Source organism: Myotis myotis, unplaced genomic scaffold (assembly GCF_014108235.1).
Source record: "Myotis myotis isolate mMyoMyo1 unplaced genomic scaffold, mMyoMyo1.p scaffold_m19_p_10, whole genome shotgun sequence".
NCBI classification, from domain to species: Eukaryota; Metazoa; Chordata; class Mammalia; order Chiroptera; family Vespertilionidae; genus Myotis; species Myotis myotis.
Window position 1 is genome coordinate 64967192 of NW_023416314.1, and position 21629 is coordinate 64988820.

A 21629-nucleotide genomic window follows, 5' to 3' on the forward strand; every position below is an offset into this window, starting at 1 on the left:
TAAGAACCTGCCCTTTGGGAGAGAATGCAGGTCAAAAGTTTGTCCCCCGGGGTGCTAACTCGTTGGTTTTTCTGTATTTCCATGCAAGGATGTGGGCCCCAGTGATATCAACAGGGAAGCCCCAGAGAGGGAGGGGAACAGGCTTGGCCTGGGTCAGAGGTCAGACTGTACGCCCTCCGCTCGGGCCCACCAGAGCCCTCGCAAGGCGCGAGGCTGGAGCAAGAGGTAGAGGAGCCGGCGAAGATCTCAAGCGGCCCACGAGAGGACTCTGATGCCATCACTAAAGCGAGAAGCAGAAAATAGATCCTGGGGTTCACTTACACTTTCTGCCACACCCTGTCCCCATGAATGACACCCCTATTCATTCCGTTCCAGCAAGCCAGAAACCTAAGAGGCACCCTGACATCTCCTTTTGCCTGGTACTTGCACCCAATCTAAAGTACCTCTGAAATCGATTCACTTTTCTCTATTTTGACCGCCACATCCTCAGTCAAAGCTCCTATCATTTCTCGTGGCGACTAATGTCTCTAATTGAACTCTTGTCCTCCTTCCTCTCCGTTCTCCACACACAGCCAGTGTGGCTTTTCTGTAACACCACCTGGATTTTGTCACCATGCCCTGTTAATCAAAACCCTTCCACGGCTTTCCATTGCTTGGAGGAGAAGGACAAAACTCCTCAAGGTGGCGCAGCCGCAGCCTCCTATTGTAACACAGTCCCTATTGTCCTGTTCCAGCCTTACCTGTTTCCCTCCGGCCGTTGCTTTCCCAAGCTCCAGGCTGCCTCAGGATCTTTGCACGTCCTCTGCCCAGTTTTACTTGGTTGTCCTCCTTTCCCCCACCGCCTTCTCATCTTGAAGCTCTCAGAGGGGCTGTCGTTTTCTCAGGGAAGTTTTCTTGATTTTCTGGATACCTAAATGATAAGGACAAAGCCTTATCTTATATGTATCCAGGAGCTGGATTCACCAATAGGCAGACTAAGTATGTGTTTTTTATGTCAGGCATTATTGAAACAGAGTCAGTCCTAATTTTTCAAAATATGTTTTTTGATTTTTTTAAATATAGAATAATTTCAAAAAAGTCACAATGGGAAAGAGACAACTTTTGGGGGATTTTATTACTTATTTTTCTATTCTGTTTATTTTTAAATGATTATGGAGGGGGTCGTATCTTTTCACTCCTTAGAGCCCAAAAGAGTCAGACTCTGAAACTGGCTGTGGATATAACTCTCCTGTGTAATATTTCCCACGGTTGCAGCTTTACTTTTGATGTCACCAGTTAGCACATTTTGATGTCATTAGAAATGCATTCACAAGGCTCTCATTCTTTTGAAGGTGGAGGCTTAGGTAGTATTTTAATTGGTCTTTGAACTTAGCACAGGTTCCCCACAAAAGGACAAATGCAACCAATGTTCATAAGTGGGCAAGTCCCAGGAGCCTGGAGCCCCAGCCCTGGCTGGGACACTCATTGGCTGTGTTCTCTGTCCCCTACCTCTTCCCGCTGAAGCGTACCTGCCCAGTCAGAGTAGCTGGTGCCTGAGAAATAGAAAGGTATCTTACCAGGGAGAGAAGGTAGAGAAGAGAAATAGCACACACACATTTTAAAAGAGATAATTAGTTAAATCTCTACGTGGCCTTTAGGATCCCAGGGCTAAGGTTAGAATATCTTGGACAGTTATGAATAAAGAATACTTGTACATTCACATTTATTGCTCGGGCCCATTCATCTGTTTTCCCACCATTTTTTATGCTAAAATTAATGGAGGTAGTGGGAGAGATTTCATTACAAAGTTCATTGAGATACAAGGTGCTGATAAATTCTCAATGAGTCTTCAATGGTGAATGAGGGTAAGCTGAGTGGAGGCTGGGGTTGCTGTTATGAGAGCAGCCACAAGGGGGCGCTGAGTGCTCAGCAATGAGATTCTTGTTTCCAGGGTCTTGACTGTCAACTTTTTCTTATCAATTGAAAGTGCATTTAAAAAAAGATTCATTAGCCTCTTTCTAGTCCATAATTTCCCTTAATAAAACAGAGTTCCAGTTTCTCTTTCAGGTGTGTCTTTACAGAATGACGTGCGTGAGGAAGAGTCGTGAATAATACTGGGGATGAGCCAATGTCTCATTTTTCCTCCTGTACCACACAAACAGAAAAATGACAGGAACACTTCCTGTATCAGTGCCATCATATAGTATTGGATGATTCCAGTGCAATGCAACCACATTTCAGGAGTGAATACACAGCTCAGAACACGGAGCTGGGTGCAGTGGCCTAGTGCTTGATTGAAGGAGACTGGGGACCCAAGCTGTTGGGGTGAGCTCTCTTTGCTAAGGGTTCTTAGCACAGCCCCACAGCTGAAAGATTCCGGGATGGGCAATCCCAGATGTCAAGGGAACCTAGAGGATGGAGAGGTCTGGCTTACTGGGGTCCCCTTGGGGACTGAGCTTGTGGGGTGTCTGCCCCCAAGGCAAGGCCTGGAAGCCAGTCCTGGGAGTGGGGCTCAGGAAGGTCAAGGCTGAATGCCTGATTGTCTCCACCAGAGGGCAGCATTGCCCAGCGGTCAGAAGCATAGCAGCCACCAGTGAGCCCAGGATATACCTCAGGAGGCAGCTCTGGGCTTCTGTCTGGCAGGGACTGGGGTGCGGGATGGTGGTGGTGGTGGTGGTGGTGCTGCTGCTGCTGGTGGTGGTCCAGTGCTTATTTTCATCTCCCCAAGCACCCCGAGGCCCTGAGTCGTCACAGCAGTCACCTGCCTGGTGCTTTCTTGGCAATGGCCAGTACCCACACAGAGGCAGCTATGTGACTATCCCATTGGCTGCTATCAAAGGCTTTAGCAGGCCCTAACCGGTTTGGCTCAGTGGATGGAGCATCTGCCTGCAGACTGAGGGGTCCCGGGTTCGATTCCGGTCAAGGGCATGTACCTTGGTTGTGGGCACATCCCCAGTGGGGGGTGTGCAGGAGGCAGCTGATTGATGTTTCTCTCTCATCAATGTTTCTGACTATCCTTCTCCCTTCCTCTCTGTAAAAAAATCAATGAAATATGTTTTTAAATAAAAGTCTTTGGCAGGTAGAGCAGGTACCTTTCATCCCTCAAGAAACTAAGATAAAAAGTGTCATTTAAAAAGAAGAAAAAGAAAAGAAAGGCTTTACGAAGTGTTCAGCATCATCTGTGGATAAGATTCAGAGCCTGGAACCAGCCAGCCTAGGTTAGAATCCCACTTCTAATATTTAGAAATTAGGGACTTAGACAAATTTCTTTCGTTTTTTAGACAAGTTTCTTAATGTCTTTGTGCCTCAGGTTCCGCATCTGAAAACTGAGAATTATCATTCCCATTAAATCGTGCTCAAACCCTCCACCCCAGAGGGTTATCATGGGGACTCAACGAGCTATTGTCAGAGGCAGTTTTTTCTGAGCAACTGCCCTGTGCCAGGCACAGACCTGCCTTTCCCTCCAGTGTCTCTAGTTCTGACCACTGCTGCTTATTTTTACCCCCATTTTCTAGTCAATGAAACCAAGGCTTGGAGAGGGACAGTAGCAGGACCAGGCTGTGAAACCTGATGTTTCTGTTGGTTGAATCTTATAGTCATCGCAGAGCATGCTGGTCTTGGAAGTCATCTTTGAGCAATTGATTCCTGTGATTCTGGTGAACCCCAGACCACAGCTCTAGGTGAATTGTTCCTTACTCAAACTCGTGGTGCAAACAGGCCATTCATAGCTGGGCTAATGCTGCAGTGCAGGAGAGAACAGGCTCCCTGTGTGGGGGTGCGGGGGGGATTTCTCTGATGTTCCCCTTCTGGGACATGCTAGCCCGTCCCATTTGCTTGCAGAAGCAGCCCAGAGAGTATATCCTGGCTCTCATGCTTCTGGAATCAAAGTCATGGGTTCAAATCCTCTCCGTGTTACTTGTAAGTCACATGTTCCTGAGCCAGTGATATAACTTTCTAAACCTCAGTTTATTCATCTGTAAAATGGGAATTATAACAAGTGGTCTCATGAGACTTTTAGGAGATTTTTTTTTTTGATGAGAATTACATTGGGGAAAAAGCTCGTCAGGTGTGGCTTGTGCAGTGCTGATAACCTTGACCTACCAGGGTGGTCAGGGTGTGATAAGCATTGCCTGTTACTAGTAATTTTGTGTTTATTTAGCAGTTGAGCTGAGGGACATGAAAAAGCACATCCCTTCTGGATTCTACCTTGTCACAAAAAAATCCAAGTCTTCCCCTTCATACAATTCTGGACAATGGCATCTGTTTCCTAGTGGGCCTCTCCATTCCAGCCCTCCCTCAAAGATGCCTCCAGGGTGAACGTCTTAAAGCTTAGATCTGACCCTTTGGTACAGGGCTGCACAGTAAGGATATATAGGGAACTATATATGTATACATTTTTTCTAGTAGTCACACTACAAAAGTGAAAGAAACAGGTAAAATTCATTTTAATAATAATTTTATTTACCCCCATATATCCAAAGTATATTTTGACATGCAATCAATAGAAATATAATCAATAAATCCAAATTAACACATGTAAATAGGATAAATCTATCCAATATGCATATAATTCAATTTATTGGGATGACATTAGTCTAGATGGCCATATAGGTTTCAGGTGTGGGTTTCTATATTATAAGATCTGTGTTTTGCACCGTATGCCCACCACTGAAAGTCAAATCTCCTGTCATCAGATATTAGGACCCCCTCCCCGCTGGCAGCCACCACACTGCTATTTGTGTTCACGAGTTCAGTTTTATGTCCCACATATGAGTGAAATCATATGGCACTTAGCTTTTTCTGACTGACTTATTTCACTTTGCATAATATTCTCAAGGCCCATCCATGTTGTTGCAAATGGCAGTATTCCATCCTTTCTTATGGCTGAGTAGTATTCCATTGTGTATATGTACCACATCTTTATCCAGTCCTCTATAGCAGGACATTTTGGTTGTTTCCATGTCTTGGCCACCGTGAATAATGCTGCAATGAACATAGGGGTGCATATACCTTTGTGAATACATGATTTCGGGTTTTTCGGGTATCTTCCCAGGAGAGGGATTGCTGGGTCCTATGGAAACTCTGTTCTTAATTTTTTGAGGAATCGGCATACTGATTTCCATAATGGTTGTACCAATGCACATTCCCACCAGCAATTAATGTTTTTTCTACAACCTCTCCAATACTCGTTATTGGTTGCCTTATTGATAATGGCCGCTCTAACAGGTGTGAGGTGGCATCTCATTGAAGTTTTGATTTGCATTTCCCTAATCTTCTCATATATCTATTGGCTGTTCGTATGTCTTCTTGGGAGAGGTGTATTTTCAGATCCTCTGCCCACTTTTTGATCGGGTTGTTTGGTGTTGAGTTTTACGAGTTCTTTATATATTTTGGAAATTAAACCTTTGTTGGGGCTACTGTTGGCAAATATCATCTCCCATCTGGCTGGCTGCCTCTTTGTTTTGTTGTCAGCTTCTTTTGCTGTGCAGAAGCTTTCTAGTTAGATATAGTCCCATTCATTTATTTTTGCCTTTATTTCCCTTACCTTTGGGGTCAAGTTAATAAAATGTTCTCTACAACCAAGGTCCATAAGTTTGGTACCTATATTTTCTTCTATCTAACTTATTGTTTTGGGTCTTATACTTAGGTCTTTGATCTATTTTGAATTAACCTTTGTACATGGGGACAAACTATAATCTAGTTTCATTCATTTGCATATGGCTTTCCAGTTTTCCCAGCACCATTCATTGAAGAGACTATCTTTACTCTATTGTGTGTTTCTGGCTCCTTTATCGAAAATTATCTGTTCATATACTGGTACATGTGGTTTTATAGCTGGGCTCGCTATTCAGTTCAGTTCATCTGTGTGTCTGTTTCTCTGCCAATACCATGCTGTTTTGATTATCTTAGCTCTGTAATATAATTTGGAGTCAGGTAGCATGATACCTCCAGCTGTGCTCTTTTTTTCTCAGGATTGCTTTGGCTATTCATGATCTTTTGTGGTTCCATACAAATGTGGTGATTTCTTGTTCTATTTTTTTTTTTAAATGACATTGGGATTTTGATGTGGATTGCATTAAATCTGTATATTGCTTTGGGTAATATGGCCATTTTAACTATATGGCCATTTTAACTATGTTGATTCCTTCCAATCCATGAACACAGGATATTTTTCCATTTTTGTTGTGCCCTTTTCAATCTCTTTTAATAATGCTTTGTAATTTTCAATATGTAGGTCTTTCATGCTCTTTGTTAAGTTTATTCCTAAGTATTTTATTTTTTGCAATTGCAAAGGAATTGTTCTCCCCGCCCCCATTTCTTTTTCTGAAGTTTTGTTGTTAGTATACAGGAAGGCAATGCCCATGTGACATCCCCTCCATGTTGGGGACTTTACCTCTACTGTCTTGTCGAATCCTCCTATGAACCCCAAATGGTAGATACTATAATGACTCCCATTATACAGATGAGAAAACTAAGGCTTGAAATGATTGGCTCATTGCCATGGCAACGTGACTTATGAGTGGTAGCCCTGTGCTCTGAACCACTCTGCCCTGTTGAAGGTCATACTTTTCAATGAGCAGTGATGCCCTCAGTTGGAATGGGAATGGGCTGCCAGGCTCAGGAGTGAGTGTCTGGTCAATAGAGTTATTCAAGAGACCCCCAGGTGACCCTGAGGCTGGGGGGCAATAGAGGAGATTTCTGTGCTGGGCTGGGGTGAGGAGGCAGGTTGACAATGCTCTTTGCAGTTGTGAGGGTCTAGGACAGCGGTTCTCAACCTGTGGGTCGCGGCCCCTTTGGCGGTCGAACGACCCTTTCACAGGGGTAGCCTAAGACCATCCTGCATATCAGATATTTACATTACGATTCATCACAGTAGCAACATTACGGTTATGAAGTAGCAACAAAAATAATTTTATGGCTGGGTCACAACATGAGGAACTGTATTTAAAGGGCCAGAAGGTTGAGAACTGCTGGTCTAGGATGTGGTCCCACTCCGGGGGCGGGTGTGCTCTGTGCAGCCTGGACAGCGCAGTGTGCCTCCAGTACCTGCTCTGGCCCCAGGTGGAGGCCTTGGCTTCCTCCCTCAGCAGTGCAGGGCTGGCTTTCCCCAAGCTCCTGTGGCCCGGGGCAGCTTCTGTGCCAATTGCGTTGGTCTTCTCCCCTGGAGGGCCCAGACTCACATCCTCCCATTGTCAGCACTGATACAGTACCTCATTAATTTAGACTCACTCTGAAGACTCACTGTAAATATTTTTGGAAACACCATGTAGCTCTCTTGAAGGCTGGTAGGGCAGGGTGTGAGTGGGGCCAGGATCCTGTCTGCCTTTTCCTGACCTCCTTCCGGCCTCTGCTCGGCTTCCTGTCCTGGTGGCCTCCTGCCGAAGCCGCTCCTCCCAGCCTAACAAAGGCCAGAGCTCCGCAGAAAATGGCTTCCTCTGGTCTGGCCTCTGGGGACGGGATGGGAAGACATAGTGGGGCAGGCGACAGAGTGCTTGATCGGATGGGGACACCTGCATGGATTCCCTTTCCCTCCTTCGGCCTCACTTTCCAGTAAAGTCAGTTGTGGAACAGATGGGTGGCTGCGACCTCTATGCGCGCAAATGCCACCCTGCTGGCTGTCCTGTCCTCCCGCCACTGAAGGGCTGTCACTTTGCAAGGACTCTGTTTATCTAGCCCACTCCATGTATTAAATAATCATGAACTCATCTCAGTTTGGATTCATCGCAGGCACCCTGAGCAGCATGGAGTATCCAGTGTCCCCACATCCAGGTGTGAAAATCCAAGCTGGGAAATCAAGCTGGAGATCCAAGCGGGCACTGACATTTAGAGGGCGTGAGCTCACTAGGGGGGCGGCGGAACGTGCCATTTCAAAAAAGTCTTATGAAATGCTGATGCTGGCCCATGCTCCCCCATCCCCTTACTCTCCGACCTCAGCTTGGGAGTCAATGGTCTCAGTGACCTTGAGGAATCTTTCCTGCTCTACGTCATAGGAAACTAGCCCCATCCAGGTGTTCCTGAAGAAAGCTCTGCCTGCTTCTGAGGGTACAGAGACCTGGTCCTGCTGCCTGCAGCCACGTGGTCCCACGCATTTCTTATAGGTCTACTATGTACATGGTGCTGTGCTAATAGGGTGGGGGTGGGGAATGGTGAGTGAGGGCACGAGAGGGGTTCATTCCAGACTCCCGTGGTTCACAGTCCAACAAACAACGGGTTAGATGGGGCTGAGGCCATGTGGAGAGAACGGATCCGGTCCGATCCTACCATCACCGACCTGCTCCCCCGAGAGTCCATTTGCCTCCCTCTTTTGACCTTTTCAGTAAGAAATCCACTTCTCCAACCACTTCTGGGAGCCACTGCCACAGTTCCCAGAATAACATAAAGCTAGCCCTGCTGTCAATGTCCTCATGTACAGATAGGGAAACTGAGGCTCAGAGAAGGACCTGGCTAGGGTGACACAGCAAAGCTAGGATGCCAGTGACTCCTAGGAGGCCCCCACTCTGGTGATCTATTCTGTCTGCAGCACCCCCTTTCCTCTGATTGTCTGTGTCTTGATCCAGTTTAACGTTCTGTCACTGAGTTCAGGCTTTTACTATTTTGTCTCTTCTCCACCTCTGGAATGGTCGTGCAGATCAGGGCCATGGTCTGAATTGCTCACACAATTCATTCTGCGTGTGCCCAGTGCCTCCAAAGGGGTCTGACCCATAGTAGCTGCTCAGTAAACATTTGCTCATTGAATGGATTAGTAGCCAAGAGGGAACTGGCTCCCAGGCCAGCGGGTTTCCCCGCAATTGCTGTCTGCAGAGCTCAGGGAGGTCTCAGTGCTGGGAGGATGGATGGCCTGGGAGTTTGGAGCACCAAATGGTGGGGGTGGGGATGGGGTGGGGGTGGGGAGGGGGAGTGAGGAGGGGGAGTGGGGAGGGGAGAAGGAGCTGCGGAGGGGGGTCTGCTTTAATTGTCAGAAGGCAGCTGGCCATTTGTTTTTGGTCAGATAAGCTGCCAAAATAGGACTTGTGAGTGTGTGAGTGTGTGAGGCTGGGCTGGGGCGGGGAGCAGAATCCCAGAGTGGGCTGGGCTGCCCCTGTTCCCGGGGCCCTCCCTCCCCTTTCCCTCTGATAGCTCGGCCAGCTGTTAGGGACACAGCTGCCTCTTGGGGAGGGAGAAAAGGGCCCTGTTGCCCTGGGTGAGTTCTGAAGCTGCGGAGTTCAAAGCAAACCTGAGGAGTGAGGGGGCTGGAGCGGGGAGCAGGGAGGGAGGAGGTGAGAAGTCAGCGAGGGGCAGGGAAAGGCAGGCTTCCTCTTTGAAGTCCTCCACCCAGAGCGTGGGGCAAGGCCTGGCGGGGTTCCTGCGTTTCCCCCTCGTCCCAGGCCCTTAGAGAGATCCAATTAACCACCCTTTCCTGCCTTCCAAGGAGGATGTTTATCCAGATCCCGGGCCCACCACACACTTGCTACGTAAATAGTGCACCCAAAGCACACACATGCCCCAGGCACACACAAGTCCCGTATGCTCACAGGGGACCCCACGACACACACCAGCCCCGCACACACATGCGCACAGCCACACAGCCAGGGCACAGGGCCAAGCTGGTCTCTGCTCTCTAGGCCAGGAACCCACCTGGGGGTGGGGTGGGTGGAGGACGGCTATTGATTCAAGGGCTCCAGAGGTCCCCCAGCAGCCTGGACTCTTCTCTATGGCTGATCTGGGGGCCGTTCATCTCAGGCTCCTCACAATATCCTGAGAAATCACCCAGGAGAGACAAAGTCCCCCAGAGAACCCGTTTGGCCTCTCCAGGACAGGCCAGCCCCGGGGACACGGCCTTAGCTGCTGGTTTGTCAGGGGCTCAGGCTAGATTATTCGGTGTCAATTTAACAAAAGAAGGTGCCCTTGTTAATGAAGGAGAGCAGCTCCAGGTGAAGACCAGCCTCTCCCATCCCTTTCCCGAGTGTGTTCTTATGGCTACAACTTACCAGCCACCAAACTGAGGGGGCACAGGAGTGAAAAGCAGGTCCTGCCCATGTACTCTCTCTCCCTCGTGAGGGCTTCCTTCTGTGCCTTGGGGGCATGTATGGCCTGGTCCTATTTACTGAACTTGCATCTTCTGTGTTGGATGGGCAGGGACCTTGGGTGTCAGGTGGGTTGAGGAGGGAGATGGTCTCATTCTGGTCATCTCTGCCACTGCTGGGCCCATCTGGCTCCAGCTGGCTCTCAGTTGGAAGCCAGGTCTTATCAACACTCCACCCGCTCTGGCCCCAATCAGCAGCCCCCTCCCAGCCTTGGCCCCCATTTCCTCTCATTTCAACCAGTCTGATTCCCCTGGTGAGATTAATTGCTTCTTACCCCCTGTGAGGCCAGGGGATTAAAGTGATGAATGCTTACCCTCTCCCATGGGCTCTCTATCTGACTCAGGATCCAAATGGGAACAGCTGGGAGGAGGGACCTGATTTTGGGGCCACGTGAACTCACTTGCACCCCTCCCTCTATGTTCCCAGCTGCAAAGGACAGGGGTACCTGCACCTTTCTGGGAGAAGCAGCGATCTGGAGTCACTGGGGGTCCTGAACTTGGCCTTTATCCTGGAATGTCCTGAGCAGTCATTTTTATTGTAACAGGAACATCAGCTGTGAGCTGAGTTGAGCCAAAAGGTTGCAGCACAATGCTACTGCCCCTTCTGATAGGTGAAGGTTGATGAAGGTTAATTGGTGCCACCCAAGCTTGCTGTTGGGTTACAACGACAATCATTCTGCCACCCACACAGGCTTCTATTAGACAGATGCGCAGGAGAAAGCAGGAACCAGGCAGTTTGTTCCCTGGGTACTGTGAGAGCCGGGAAGCCCGAGCTTGGGTCCTGTTGAGTGTCCTGAGCACTATTCTGCAGACTGCTAAGATGTCACCTCTCCGCCTGGCATCAGGCGGCCAGGAGTCCTCTTTGGGAATGACTGGGCACGGCACTATTTCTGGATCAAGATATGTTGCCAACCCCAAGGGTTTAGTGTAGACTGTTTCCTGGCAGGATTCATATACGCTGTTCAATCAAGAGGGGGGAGTCTCTCTGAAATATTTCAGCCACTCTATTTTAAATTTTCCCCAAGAAGGCTTATTTCAAAGTAAATTCCATGTATCCTAGCACCGTTGTACATTTCTACAATGCTCAACAGATGACAAGTGCCTCAATTTAAAGAGGGTTGGAGTTTTTCCCTAGGGGTCATAGTGGGTTCGTCTATGGACTCAAGGAGCTTTGGTTCAAATTCTGATCCTGACCATTACTAGCTGGGTGACCTTGGGCAAGTTATTTCACCTCCCCATGCCTCAGTTTCCTCATCTGCAAAATGAGGTACCGATTCCCTAAAGTTGTCTTGCCGATTGAAAGAGGTAACAAATACACAAAAAACAGAAAATGTTTAGAAGAATTCCTAGCACATAGTAGGGACTCAATGTGTAACCCTCAGGAGAAACACCAAGGTATTCTCTTGTGCACTTGCCTGTAGGTAAAGGTCATCCAAGACCCTCAGGACCTTTCTTATCATTCCCTCCAGCCTTTTCTCCTGCATCTCCCATTGCGTCCTAAGGCTTTGGCCGTGTTTATTTTCATTTTTTTTAAAAAAAATCTTTGCATTTTATGTTTCTTCCTCTTGGTCTATGCTCCCTATTTTTCTCCCACCTTCTATTCTTGGCAAGCTCCGGTTCAAAGAACAGGAGCCCAAGGGCATGTTTTCCTGTCCTGCCCTATCTTTCTAAAAATGGTTTTACTTTCCGAAATTTAGGATATTTCTCATAAAATCCAGAACTTGAAGTTATGTTGAAAAACCAGCAGGCATGGAAAGGCTGGTAACCAGGGACAGAGCTGAGGCAGCCCCCTTTTGATGGAGTGTGCTGGCTCTGCTTTGCCGAAGTCTCCAGCGCTCCGTATTGTCTCAAACTGGCTGTTTACCCATACACGGTCTTAGCCTGATCCTTGTGGGTACTTGAGCTGGGGGCTTTCTGAACAAACCTCCCTGAAGACAATGGATTCTAGTTTTGTAAACCCTTTGCATTGGATGTGGGCAAGCCCCAGCTCCTGATTTTGCATCACTTCACCCCTGCCCAACTTTAGGTGGCCTCCTCCACTCTTGGGGGGTGGGTATTATTTTACCTTATCTTGTGCACCCTTCCCTCCTGCCTGCCTGCCCAGAGGTCCTGGAGAGGTGGGCAGGACAAGATGAGTTTCTATAGGACTGTGCCCATGGCATCTATTCCGGGCTGCTCCTTTCTCTGCCTCCTCCTCCAGCTGTAACACCCTGTCCCTGGCCTTACAGAAGCTCCTTGTCCCTGTAGGGCATCAGAACCTGAGAACTGAAATGCAGCCATGCTCTCATTGCATAGGGCCTCACACACTCATTCCTCTTCCTGCGGACTCCCTTTTTCATTCTCTCTCTGATTCACCCATTTGCTTATTCACTCAACAACCATTTAGTGATCACTTACTACATGCCAGGCACTGTGTTAGGTGCTTGGAGAAGAAGAAAAGCAAACAGCAAAACCAGAACAAAAGTCATCCTGTGACCTTGGGCAAAAGACATTTACCTTGTTAGGCCTCAGTTTCCCTGCAGGTTTAATAACTTGATTCGATATTCTTTTGTCTGGGGTTTCTTCCATCCTGTGACTCTGTCCTGACTCTAAAACTTCCGATGCCATCTGCAAATTGCTATCTGCTGACAGCTTATGAATTACAGAGAAATCTCCCTGTACCTGCGTCTATAAAATATAAAAGTTCCCAGAGAGAGGGTTAAAGCGGAAGGGTAAAGGAGAGTGAAGTGAGTGAGAAAAGTACAGGACAGTCTGGTCTGGGAGAGGGCATGGCGGGCAGGAGTGGAGGAAGGGTGGGACAGACCCAAAAGGCTTGCCAGATGCTCAAAATCTCACACCCTCCTTGTCCCCAACCCACCCTGGCTCCAGCTAGGGCCAGATTTCAATCTGCATAATTTGCCCCATTTAGAGAAGACGGGAGGTGGTGAGAACAGGAGGGTGGTGAGGACTGGGGGGTGGGGGGGGGGGGGTGGGGGAAGTGGCGCTCCGAAGACCAGAGGAAACCGGAGGGATAGAGGCGGGACCAGGAGGAGAGTGGGCTGCAAGCCACAGATAACATTCTGCCCAGCACAGCAGGGGTCAATTTGGTTCACTTGCCCAGTGACAAGAAGGAAAAAAAAAAAGTGGGCTGTAACCTAAGGATCTTAAGACTCACAAGTAAGGGGTTGGTTTGGAGGTGGGAGGAGGGAGTGAGGAGTCGAGGAGGAGACCGGACTCGGGAGGGTGCAGGAAACTCTTTGGGGCTGGGGCCAGGCAGGAGAGGGTGGGGAAGTCTGTGGGCGCAGTCATCCTCCAGGGTCCGGTCCAGAGGCAGCTTCTCCCGCTGTTGGGACAGGCTCTGGACACCTTTGGCTCTTCTTGCCTGTTTTCCAAGGCGCAAGCCAGAAGCTCCGGGCGCTAGCTTGCTGAGCTGGTGACACAGGACACAGCCACAGAGCTGGTTCCCCCGGGGACCCCTGCCTGTCTGCTCTCTGGCCGGCAGCATGGAGGAAAGCAGCGAATTTGACAATGACTATGGGGCAGACAACCTGTCTGGGTGTGAGTACACGGACTGGAAGTCCTCGGGGGACCTCATCCCGGCCATCTACCTGCTGGTCTTCCTCCTGGGCACCACGGGCAACGGCCTGGTGCTCTGGACCGTGTTCCGGAGCAGCCGGGAGAAGAGGCGCTCCGCTGACATCTTCATCTCCAGCCTGGCCGTGGCCGACCTGACGTTCGTGGTGACCCTGCCGCTGTGGGCCACCTACACCTACCGGGACTACGACTGGCCCTTCGGCACCTTTGCCTGTAAGCTCAGCAGCTATGTCATCTTCGTCAACATGTACGCCAGCGTCTTCTGCCTCACCGGCCTCAGCTTCGACCGCTACCTGGCCATCGTGAGGCCGGTGGCCAACGCCCGGCTGCGGCTGCGGGTCAGCGGGGCCGCGGCCACGGCGGCGCTCTGGGTGCTGGCCGCGCTCCTGGCCATGCCGGCCATGGTGTTGCGCGCCACGGCCGAGGTGCCTTCCGGCCTGGACAATGTCACGAAGGTGCAGTGCTACATGGACTACTCCATGGTGGCCACCCTCAGCTCGGAGTGGGCCTGGGAGCTGGGCCTGGGGGTCACGTCCACGGCGCTGGGCTTCGTGGTGCCCTTCACCATCATGCTGACCTGCTACTTCTTCATCGCGCAGACCATCGCGGGCCACTTCCGCAAGGAGCGCATCGAGGGCCTGCGCAAGCGGCGCCGGCTGCTGAGCATCATCGTGGTGCTGGTGGTGACCTTCGCGCTCTGCTGGATGCCCTACCACCTGGTGAAGACGCTCTACACGCTGGGCAACCTGCTGCACTGGCCCTGCGGCTTCGACCTCTTCCTCATGAACGTCTTCCCCTACTGCACCTGCATCAGCTACGTCAACAGCTGCCTCAACCCCTTCCTCTACGCCTTCTTCGACCCCCGCTTCCGCCAGGCCTGCACCTCCATGCTCTGCTGCGGCCACAGCAGGTGTGGGGGCGCCTCCCACAGCAGCAGTGGGGAGAAGTCGGCCAGCTACTCCTCCGGGCACAGCCAGGGGCTTGGCCCCAACACCGGGAAGGGCGGAGAGCAGACCCAGGAGAAATCCATCCCCTATAGCCAAGAGACCCTTGTGGTTGACTAGGGCTGGGACCCCAGAGAAGCCTGGTGCCCTCTGCACGCCCCAGCCCTCGCCCCTGCTCTCTGAAAGTCAGGTAGCTCGAGGGCACTTTTGCTCTTGCACTGGACGCCATCCTGGCTCCCTGCCTCCCGCCTTCCTCTTGCACGCCTTTCTCCTTTAGTTTTTGGTCAGAGGTTGCAGTGCGATGGAAGGAGACTGAGCCCTGCAGACCTGAGCTTGGCCACTCAGCATCTGTGAGACTGACTTTGCACAAGTCTCTTAACTTCTCCGAGCCTCGGTTTCTCCATTTGTGTATGTGTAATGGGGGAAGTCATATGGGCGCTGAAATGGTGGGTGTGTCTGGCTCAGTAAAAGTTGGTGTCTTCGCCGCCCCCCCCCCCCCCGCCCCATCTTTCATTCTGGGATCTCAGCTCTTCTTTCTCCTTCCTTTCTGTTTAGTTTTCGCTACCCTCTCCCTCCCTTTGTTTTCCCCTCTATCTCTGTATAGTTTTTTACCCTCTGAATCTTTAGCTTTGGCTCCCGCCCCTCTCCCATAGCTCATTCCTCCCCTCAATCCATTCTTCTTCTTCTTTTTACCTCCTTGTTGTGAGGGGCTCCTAAGGGTTAAGAATCCTGAAGCTTGTAAACACTCTTTATCCTGTTCTCTGAGAAAGCCAAGGGAATGGGCTGGGGTGGGGTCGGGCTAGGTGTCAGGGACAAGTTAGCACTAGCACTCCAGTCTGCAGGAGCTCAAAAACTTTCCCCCAAATCGGATCAGAGTGCTGTGATTTCAGGCACCTCTGGGGGCTCCCTTCCTGCAGCCCGTCCGTGATGCCAACCAGACCAGCTTTCTGCAGTTTTCCTGGGACGCTGTCATTCATCCTCTCATCTCTGCGGGAACTGAAGGGCAGTGGGTTCACAAGCAACGGGCTCCTTGGATTCCTCCTGTGAATGGGGGGTTGGGAAGGGACAGGGAGAAAAAGGAGAGTCAGCATTTGGTCTATATGTGAATTGGCTTCTCTCTCACAATCTTGCCCCCCCCCCCAACCTCCTTCAGAGCTGAGCTTACCCCACCCCACTCATCACCCCAGGATGTGTTTCTTGGGCACTGGTGCTACTCCGTGCCAAGAGTCAACTTTGGATGTGGTGGAGATGCTTGCCTTGTGTGTGTATATGTATATATATGTAAGCCTGGGTGAACATAGCATGACAGCAGTGTGCCTGTGTCACTTTCACTTGGATGAACCCGTCTCTATTCTTCACACAGTATGTTTGAGAGAAGAAGGGGCATATTGAGGCAATATAGAATAAAAGGGAGCCCACCCCCACTGGATTTGGGGGCTCTGACGGCTGGTCCGTGCTTTAAGAGAGAAGCCTGTGTTTGTGTTTGCTCTTGGCTTCCTGTAGGGACATCTCTCCCCAGAGCTGCTGACACTGAGGCTTGGGGACGAACTATGGTCCCATGTGCTGGGTCCCCAGACCTTCCCTAGTTCCATGAGGGAACCAGGAGGCTGGTGGAAAGCTTCCCTGGGCCCCGTTCTCACGCCTTCTCACCTTGCTTTGAGTTTATGGGTGTTTCTTTCAATACCCTCCCTTTTTTCCGGGTCTGTGACCCTCTTCCTAAAGGGGGACATCTGCTTGCCATGGGGTGAAGAGCCCTATGAGTTTTTCTCACTCCTCCATCAGGATCAGACCCCTTGGCTTCTCTCTTGGTTGGGGCCTGAGAGCAGTGCCTGGAGCAGCCGTGCAGGGCTGACAGCATGAGTCCACACATCCAGAGAGACCTTGAGGGCGGCATTGATGGTCCGGCCTTTGTGAGCTGGGGGCAGAGTGTGTATGTTCCGGGTTTTGTCTTTGGAGGATTCTAGACGTGAAGGACAAGATATCAGCCACGGAGGCAGGAAGAGCCCAGCTTGGTGTAAATGGACATCTTGGTCATTGCTGGGATGAGGTCAGCTCTGGGAGTGGAAGGAGGAGGAGAAGGAGAATGGAGAGACTCAGTTTAGTAATCTCCCCGTCACAAGCCAGCATCTTCCACAGACTTACTTTCTCAGCCCAGGACTGTCCTCAAAGCATCCAGCCAAGGGTGAAAGAAGCTTCTAGAAGGGAAGAGGGTGTGCCCCTCAGAGACCCTCCTGGGGACTTGCAGAGACCTCCCACCTGGAACTCATCAGTGGTCCTGGATAGAGGGTGGAAGAGGCTGCCGGCAGTGTCCCTCCCTTGTCCCTAATCTGCCCCTTCTTGGAATGTCTATGCTATTTTCTGACCCTGTTGGTCACTGCGGTTCATCAAATAAATCTGTTTTGTGTAACTATTGTGTTCAAAGACCCTTCTTACACAAGTGTCTTAGGATGCCAAAAAGACCCCCAATTTACAGATGTTACAGTGGGAGGTGGTGTGAACCCAGCTGAGAGAGAATAAGAAGGGAAGTGGAAGCTAAAAGGACTAAAGTGAGAAACTGGAAAGGACATGGGGAAGCTGCAAGAAGATGGAGGAAATAGACCCCCGGGGAACAAAGCTTTCAGGATGAGATCAGGGGGAAGGCAAAGGAAATAAAGGGATGAGGAGCAGCTAAGTTTTTGTGTTTGGAAAAGCCTAGAACAAATGGGCACACATTTTGGAGACTGGAGCACAGATCTGAGGGAAAATATTAGCATTTCTTCCTGTGAAGGTAGACCTATTATTTATTCACTAGAGGCCCACCCCCGATCAGGGCTGTGTTGGGGGAAGGAATGCAGGCGGTTGGTGGGTCAACCTCACCCCCTGGTGGAACTTCTGGTCGAACTCCCAGTAGAGGGGCAATTTACATATTAGCCTTTTATTATATAGGATTAATTTATCCCTTTATTCATTTATCATCCCCTATTGACTCATTCATTCATCATCACATGAGCATCCATTCAGTTACACCAGAAGCTCCAATGCTTGTTCTCCAATCAGAGTCACTCTGGATGGTTTTGTAAACACTCATGCTTTTTGTCACCCAGACCAAATCCAAATCTCCTAGACTTACCCCACAGTTTATAATTACTAAAAATTCCTCAAATGATTTTGGGGGAGGACATGTTTGGATATGTTTCCATCTACATAGATTCTGTCCAAATTAACATGGGCACAAGAAGACTAGAGAGTCAGAGGCAGAGGCAACCGGGCTCTGGACGGTTATGGAATTGGGGGAGGACAGGGCTGGAATGAAGATGTGTTCACTATCTTCCACAAAGATCTCTGCTACTAAGAATGTTTGCAGATAACACAGACGCAGTCACTGTGGTAGAACGGGTAGGAACATGAGAGGTCACATTTACTGCATTTATCACAGCACTCCCATTTTCCAAGCATTATCTCACTTAATCCTTACAATCCTCTGCCAGGGACATTTTAACCTCATTTTGTTGATAAGGATGCTGAGGATCAGAGAGCTTAGTTAGGTCCTTTGACCAAGATTACACAGCCAGTTCATCGAAGAGCCAGGCCTAGAGCCAGCCAAGTCTAACACCAAAGCTCATGCTCTTGACCACTGTTCCTTCCAAAGTACAAATGAGGCTGTTCCAGGTGGGTAGGATGGAAAGTGAGGTGTCATCTGTAAGGTGCCTGCCACAGGTGGATCATACGTGGAGAGTGCTCCAGGAGTGGGTGGATGGGGCAGGATGGAGATGGAACAGGGAGGGTGGACGATGCACAAGAGAGAGGGAGAAAGAGAGAGGAGGGGGAAGGGAAGGGAAAAGAAACAGATGGAGACAGAGACAGCAGAAAGGAGAGACAGAGACAAAGAGAGAAATAGAGACAAGTGTGGGGAGGTAGGTGGAAAGCAGAAATTGGGAGGCAGGGAGGAGCTGGAAGACAGGGTATTAGTGCATGTTTTCAGTCTTCTGAAACACACCAGGGAAAACCCTGTGGGAATTTACAACAGTAACAACAACCTATTCACACAGTTTTGTTACAGATGCTGAAAAAGCCTCACCAACTCTCTAGGGAAATTTGAGGTAAGCTACCCCCCTAAATTGTAAGATTATAGAGCACTTAATAATTCACTTGTTCACACATTTCTTCACTCACTCACTCACTCACTCACTCACTCACTCATCTGTTTCTTCAACAAGTTCTTATTTATTACTTAGGTGCCAAGGAACATGCTGGGCACAGGATCAAATGGTGAACAGGACCCTGTGGCTGCCAGTCTGGTGGTGGAAACAGACAGTTGAATGGGTGATTATACTGGAGTGTGGTTTGAAGAAAGGGAATGTAGAAGTGTGTGGATTGCCTTATCTAAATGATGGTATGAGTCTGGGCGGGTGTCAGGGAAGACTTTAGATACACGATGGATGCCAGGAGGCTGCTCTTGCAGGGTGAGGGTGAGCGATGCATGGAGAAACCACTCCTTGCAGAGGAAATACCCACATATAAGAGAGCATGCAGCCCCTCTGAAGAGCTGGAAAGAGGGTTCATCTGGTTCTCACCCCAACCCTACCTCAGCTCCGGGAGGTGAGTCAGGCAGAGGCATGGGAAAAAGCTTGCCCAGGTCTCAGGGTGTGGATGACAAGCAGATTGGGGCTGGGACTAAAATCTGGGTCTCTAAACAATGTAGGGGAGCCAGAAATTTTTTTTATGGCTTCTAGTTTTTCTTCCCCCTGGGCTTGAGCTATCTTTCTCTAAGATATCTGTCAGGGTGTCCTAAAGAGGCCCTCTCATGCTGGGCCTGTTGGAAAAAGATTCTAAGAAGGGGTAGATGGATCCCGTGGGAAGACCACCCTGAAACTAGAATGACACTCAGCATAATAGGATCTTGCTATGATTATCCTGCCATCTCAGCGGGTACCACTCTGTCTGAACTCCAGGGTGTTTGAAGCTAGCAAGGCCTGATTCATCGGGTGCAGCTCTTTTCACTTATTGCCCAAAATGTTTGTAAAGTTGCTATGAGCGATGTCAGAGTCACAAAGACATGACTCAGAACTTAAAATTAAGCGCACAAGAAAGGAGATTTGGAGATGTCGGGCTGATACTAGAAGTTTCAATTTGTAGTTTGAATGTTAGAGCATCAAGCAATATTCATTGATTTATTCATTTAACAGACTTATGATGCGTCTGGGACTCTTAGAAGCTGAGGATACAGAGGTGGACCAGACATGATCTCTGTCTTCATGGAGCAACTTGAAGAACCTTCTAGCCTTACCTTCCCATTCAATAAATGGATAAATTAAGGCCCGCGGAGGAGGACCGATCTATATAGGTCTTATGGTGGAAAGATGGAAGAGGTGGGACTAGAACTTAGGCTTCTCACTGCCCGGCAAGAGCATGTTCCATGTTTCCAGGCTTAGAAAAGAGAAAGGGTCTTTTATTGAGGCTATGAAGAACAAGTGGAGAGGGTCAAAGCAATGATGGATCACTAACTGGGGAGTGGGTGGGCACAAAGGTGCTGGGAGATGGTTAGCTATAGTTTCATTAATACACCTTTTATTTTAGAAGAGTTGTAATTTTAAGAAGCATGAGTACAGAGAGTTCCATATATTCCACCTCCAGTTTCTGTTATTAACATCGAACATTAGTAGGACATACTTGTCACAATTAATGAACCAATATTGACATACAGGATGTCCCCCCAAAATGTATACACCACTAAAAGCTGATAGTCCAATGGACATTTCTTTTCAGATTTAACCCATTGGAATGAATAATTATTCAAAGCGTGTATACATTTTTGGGGACACCCTTTATTACTACTAACTGCCCATACATTATTCAGCCTGCCTTCCTTTTTACCTATGTCCTTTTTCTGTTTTAGGATCCTATCCAGGAGACCTCATTGCATTTAGTCATTTTGTCTCCTTAGGCTCCTCCACACTAGGACCGTTTCTCAGACTTTGTTTTTGTTGGCCCTGACAATTTTGAGAAGCACATGTCCGGTATTTTGTTCTGTGTACTTTTTAAAACAAATTTGTTTTTATTTCCATGTACCAGGCATATGCTAGATGATAAGGAGAGAGCAATAAATAACAGACAAGTGATTCCTGCTCTCTGGCAGTTTAACAATGAGTAGTAAAGTGTAGTAGCATCATTGCAGGAAGCACAGCGTGCCGTGGAGGCACCCACCCGTCTTCTGCTGTGCACCGATGAGTGATCACAGATGGGTCAATGCACTGGCTGAAAACATAGGTCACCTGCAGCTCTACCTGGGTTCAAATGTGGCATTCTCTCCCACCTCCAAAGCATCCTAGGGCTCATTTCTGGCCTGAATGACTGGAAACCTGGGGACATCAGACAAAAGCATATTGTATTCAGTGGGCATCTTACCCTATATTGTTCTGTACTTTATTATTTAGTCGTGTGACACATTTCTTGCCTACTCAAGGATGCCTCCTATATAGACAGAGGATAATGGGAAGTGGATTCCCCAAATCTGCTTGAACTACCCTACACAGTCAGCACCCTTCTTGTCTTCTACTTCAGTGGGGACATATTTCTAGAAGAGCCCTTTTTGGCTGCAATGTAATGGCTCTGTGAGCTCATCTGTCTCCTCTGCTCTATAGGCAGCTCCTCTAGAGTAGGAGCTGTGTTTACGCATCTCTGTTCTCCTGGTGCCTGGAATGGGCAGGTTGCTCAAAGGGTGTTTGCTTAAATGATTGAACAGCTGGATAAAGAAAGTTCAGGAGGAAAGGTGAGAAACATTGATTTTTGCTTAAAGTGAACAAATTGATTGCTTTTAAAAAAGTCTAGAAAGACAAGGTAAAGATTGGTGATGCACTGAGGTTGGTGAGAACTAAGATTACTAACCACTGAGCCAACTACATCCTATAGCCTTTTCCTCTTTGAGCCGCTGCTTGGGAACCACAGTGCTAGAACACAGGAATTAGTTAAGCCATGTTCTGCAGGGCACTTCTGATATTCTTGTAAGTTGAATTTCTTGAAGTATAGCTTTGCAATGACCAGTTCAGTGTTTATGCTGAACACTCTGTCTTCAGGTATCTCTGGCTGGATGG

The 21629-nt window shown here is 49.0% G+C and overlaps 1 protein-coding gene and 1 long non-coding RNA gene across 28 annotated transcripts in view; both read left to right on the top strand.

Annotated features, from left to right (window-relative positions):
* LOC118665031 overlaps positions 1-21629 on the top strand; it is a 147774-nt gene that overhangs the window by 17721 nt on the left and 108424 nt on the right. For 26 of the 27 annotated variants that reach the window (XR_004970493.1, XR_004970497.1, XR_004970494.1 and 23 more), the window contains exons 3-5: positions 18588-18638; positions 18774-18861; positions 19725-19907. This is a non-coding gene — a long non-coding RNA (uncharacterized LOC118665031). Of the gene's footprint in view, positions 1-2034; positions 2305-18587; positions 18639-18773; positions 18862-19724; positions 19908-21629 lie in introns of all 27 variants that reach the window. The other variant, XR_004970495.1, reaches the window with a different exon arrangement.
* On the top strand, positions 13012-16966 carry APLNR (apelin receptor). Its single transcript, XM_036325857.1, has one exon. It carries the CDS (start codon positions 13525-13527, stop codon positions 14677-14679), a length of 1155 nt encoding a protein of 384 aa, XP_036181750.1. The 5' UTR covers positions 13012-13524; the 3' UTR covers positions 14680-16966.